The sequence below is a fragment of the Quercus lobata genome, chromosome 2 (assembly GCF_001633185.2).
Source record: "Quercus lobata isolate SW786 chromosome 2, ValleyOak3.0 Primary Assembly, whole genome shotgun sequence".
Lineage (NCBI taxonomy): Eukaryota > Viridiplantae > Streptophyta > Magnoliopsida > Fagales > Fagaceae > Quercus > Quercus lobata.
Genome location: NC_044905.1, coordinates 12372818 through 12377374, shown reverse-complemented (window position 1 = coordinate 12377374; position 4557 = coordinate 12372818). Strand labels below are relative to the sequence as shown.

The following is a 4557-nucleotide window of genomic DNA, read 5'->3' as shown; positions in this document are numbered from 1 at the left end:
TTAAGTTATGACTCTTATGAGTGCCTTCACATGACATAAATCTAGTTCCTTATAACAGATCATGCAAATCAATAATCTATTAACACAGTAATAATTCATTGTGAAGTTTCTAAACATAAAGTTATAGAGATACTATCCCCAGATGAGGACTACCTTAATTTCTTAATATTAAAGATAGGGTGCTGTTAACGAGTGCTGTACAACACCGTTAATGTGATAAAATTTAAAATAAACTATTCACGTTTTTTTAGAAATGTGGAAAAAAACTGAATATGTATTAAATGTGTGTCAGTTTAGATGAAAAAAGTCAAATAATTTTGTGATAAATCATAGTTAAAAAGTAAAACTTTGCCAATTTCCCATACAGTGAGATTTGTGATAGATTATAAATGAACCACAGTTGATTCATTAACAAGTGCTGGCCGGCACCTGTTAACAAAGTCCTTAAAGATATAACTTACTAAGCTAAGGGCAAGTTTTGTACATTGAATATGATTACTACAGGAATGGTAATCTTTATTACTGTGAATAAAATGTGTTGTAATGAAATAACTAAACTTATTCATTAGTTTGGTCGTGAATTGTAACATTAGAATAAAACTTAACATTTATTTTAGAAAATATTTCACTCATACAATTATATTCCCTAGAAAGTAATATATTTTAAATTTGAGAGAGATGAATTTTTTTTTTTTCCATAATTGTTTCATGGATATGGAAAGTTTGTTTATTTGGAAATATATTAATGTTAGAAATTATTATACCTACTAAGGAATAACTATTACAACGAGAAATAGTTATTCCTCATTTTAAAAAATAGCTATTAATAAGGAATGACTATTCACTGTAATAAAAATATAACCAAATTGTTGAATAGCTAAACTATATAAATAACTATTACATTACGGTACCTATTATAGTCTACCAAACATGCCCTAACAATTTTGGGAAATATTTAGTTAATTTAATGCATTAATGCTTTTAAAGAAATGATTTAAAATGATTTAATACGGTTGACCACCATCAATTGATAAAAGTTCAAATCAGATTTAATGTAAAATTTCTTTCACTCTTGTAATTACCATTAACTTCTTCTTTACTATTCTATCTATGAGAGTATAAATACACACAGTTCAGACTTCATTTAGGCCATGAGAAACTAAAGCATTCATCACTAGAAAAACTAAGTACTACTCTAAGTTTGTAAAAATGGCCTCTGCATCTTTATTTATACTTTTCATTCTTCAAGCTTGTGCTTATCTATTTTTCTACACCATAGGAGCTCAAGCAAATATAAAATTTTCGGCAATTTTCTCGTTTGGAGATTCAATCCTTGACACAGGCATGAATAACAATCTGCCTTCAGGTAGGTGTGATTACCCTCCATATGGAAGAGATTTTCCAGGAAAAGTTGCAACGGGAAGATTTTGCAATGGGAAAATCCCCACAGACTTGATAGGTGTAATATCATAAACTCTTTTACTTACCAAACAAAATTTCCTCTCTCTCTCTCTCTCTCTCTCTCTCTCTCATGTGTTGGGTTATATATTGACCTCAGTTAATTAATTCAATTATCCAAGTTGATTAACTAGGTCAAATTACATGTAAAGTTGTGGAGGCACAAGACAAAAATACCATTGAGTGATTAATCAATTCAATTACCCAAGTTGATAAATTGACACAATGATTATGTTGACTAATAGGAAAAACCTCTCACAAGGCAAAAACTTCACCGAATAATTTTTAGGTCACCACTCTCAAGAATCACTAATCAAAATCAAGAGATTATAAGTATAAGGAATCTTGCCCCAAACCTGACCTATCCCAAAGTATTAACCCATAGTTGAATCCTTACGCCAATCCTAAAAGGGTCTTGATTTTATAGAGACTTCTTCCCTTTGCATGGATCTCAGTGCATGTCTAACTCCCAGCAACTTGAAGCTTGTTGTTGGATGCAAAGTTCCTCAATACACTTGTAGAGAAGGAAGCACTTGGTCACCAAATCCTAAGGCGCATAAGAATGCAGTAGCTTCACAATAAGTGTATAGATTTTCTAATTGAGTCTTTGTGTATGATGATGACTTTAAAATAAACCTTTTATATCCCCTAGAAGTTTAGTGAATGAAACCTTAAAATTAAAGTCCATGTCATCATGGGTCGAAAAATAGATTTGGAATTTCTGGATCTGCGAAGCTCAATAAATTGAGTAGTGTCAAAAGGTATTGAGGTTCATTAAATCTCAATAGATCGAACTTGCATGTGTTGAGCTTGTATTGGTGTCCACTATTTTCAGCTTTTCTTACTTATTTCTTTGTGCAGTCTCATGTCTTCAATAATACCACTTGTAATTTTCCTTAAGAGACATACTTTATGATATTCTAGAATTCACTTAGATCTACCCAAATAAAAGTAAAGTGCATTTTGTTAAAGGACATGCCAACTACATAAAAATATAACTCTAATATCATGCATGATGCATGTTTTATATACTACGTATAGAAAGTTTTTGGTTCTGCTTTTGAGTTCTAGTGTCCAAAAAATTCTATGTATAGTTTATGTAGATTTTTGTTTTTTTATTTGAAAGAGCCTTTCAAAAAAAAAAATCTAAATTACAATAATTTTTGAACTATAGGGATGAAAGTAATGCACTCAAAACTTTAAGGTTTAATTTGAAAATAAGACCAAATTGTTGTGGTTATTCATCCATTTTATATTTCTTTCAGCGAAGGCATTGGGAATTAAAGATATTGTGCCAGCGTATCTTAAACCAGATCTTCAAAGTAAAGATCTCCTAACTGGTGTAGGCTTTGCTTTTGGTGGCTTAGGAATTGACCCGTTAGCATCTAGTACACTGGTAACTATCTTATATTTTTATTTATTAAACAAACTTTCAGTTGTTACATTTGACTGCATTAAGGTTTGGACTAAAATCAAATTGTTTGGATTTTATCAAAAGTACTTCTATCGATTTCATTTAATTTAAACTTTAGGTATCAAAATGTAACAATTAAAAAAATCATGGTACAAAATTGTTATTGGATGGAATCCCAAGGAGGTAATATGTTCAATCAAAACATGCAAAATAGAATTTGAATAAAACCCTAATAATTTTATTTTAGTCCAAAATTAGGCAGTGAAATATGAAAATTGAAAGTCTTTAAACTAAATTGTTACCTAGCAGAACCGCAAGACAAGGGACATGATGCCCCCCCTCCCCCCTCTCTTTTATTCATATTAATTGTATAGAAATTACGACATTTGTTGGTTTTCAATTAATCTAGAGGATAGTATTTCAACTTCTGCCCCTCTATGTTTTAGGTGATGGGATCCAACACCCAAAACACAAGACAACAAAAAATCCGATTACAAGAGCTAAATTAATATTTTCCTTAATCTAATAATTACACATAAATTACTGTGCTTTCAAAATTCTAGGCTTTCTTGCAATTTAATTGCTTTGTTGGAATCAGGGAGTTGTGGCAATGTCCCAACAGTTACAATACTTCAAGGATTACATAGGGAAGCTAAAAGGGGTTGCTGGTCAAGAGAAAGCAAAAGCCATTATAGCCAACAGCCTTGTTCTAATGTCAGCAGGCAACAATGACATAGAAGTATCTTATACTGCTGGTTCGAGGAAATTACAGTATACTTTTCCTGCATATTGTGCTCAATTAGTTACCTGGTCTACCACTTTTTTGGAGGTAAATTTCTTTCATTATGACTTATGAAGGCCCTAAGTAACTTTTTAGAAGAAAAAAAAAACCTGGAACCACAAACTATTATACAATTTTTTTTGCTTTAAGTGTAATACGGCAGAGTGTTAGTGACAAAATAAAAAAAATGGTATGCTCATGTGCAGAGTTGTGAAAAAAAATTGTGTAATAATTTGTGATCCTGTAACCACTTGTTTAACTAAATATGTGCCATGCACTTCGTTAAAAATCTATTTTTCTAAGAGGTACGTAACAAAGAGCACCAAGCACCTAACCGTATCAAATATAAATTTGTGAAGCAATTGTATGCACTGGGGGCTCGGCGATTTGGTGTTCTTAGTACTGTAGCACTTGGATGCGAGCCATCAGGAAGAGTTGCAGGATCTTGTTCAATGACCGCAAACGTAGGAGCACAAACGTACAATAATCTGCTAAAAGCAGGAATAGCCTCCCTTCAAAGCAAGCATTCCGACGCAAAGCTGGTCTTTTTCGACATCTTTACCCCTCTAGATAACATCGCCAGTAATCCTCAGCGGTTTGTGTGAGGGATTTCACAATTTACTCCAATACCAATGGGCTTGGTCTGCGATCGAATGCTATAAAAGATATGTGCCCCCTCATCCTTCACCAATTGGTGGTTGGATGGATTGGTAAGGCACACGGTCCGACAAGTGGTATCAGAACCAAGGTCATAGGTTTGAGTCGTTGGAGCCGCATTGTGAGGGAGGGATTGTGAGGGATTTCACAATTTACTCCAATACCAATGGGCTTGGTCTGCGATCGAATGCTATAAAAGATATGTGCCCCCTCATCCTTTACCAATTGGTGGTTGGATGGATTGGTA

The 4557-nt window shown here is 33.0% G+C and overlaps 1 protein-coding gene across 1 annotated transcript; it reads left to right on the top strand.

The window, feature by feature from the left end:
* Positions 1–1209: 1209 nt before the first annotated feature.
* Positions 1210–4258, top strand: LOC115959484 (GDSL esterase/lipase At1g73610-like). The gene is made up of 4 exons (XM_031077902.1): positions 1210–1366; positions 2724–2854; positions 3471–3701; positions 3959–4258. Exons 1-4 carry the CDS (start codon positions 1210–1212, stop codon positions 4256–4258), a joined length of 819 nt encoding a protein of 272 aa, XP_030933762.1.
* The last annotated feature ends 299 nt before the right edge of the window (positions 4259–4557 follow it).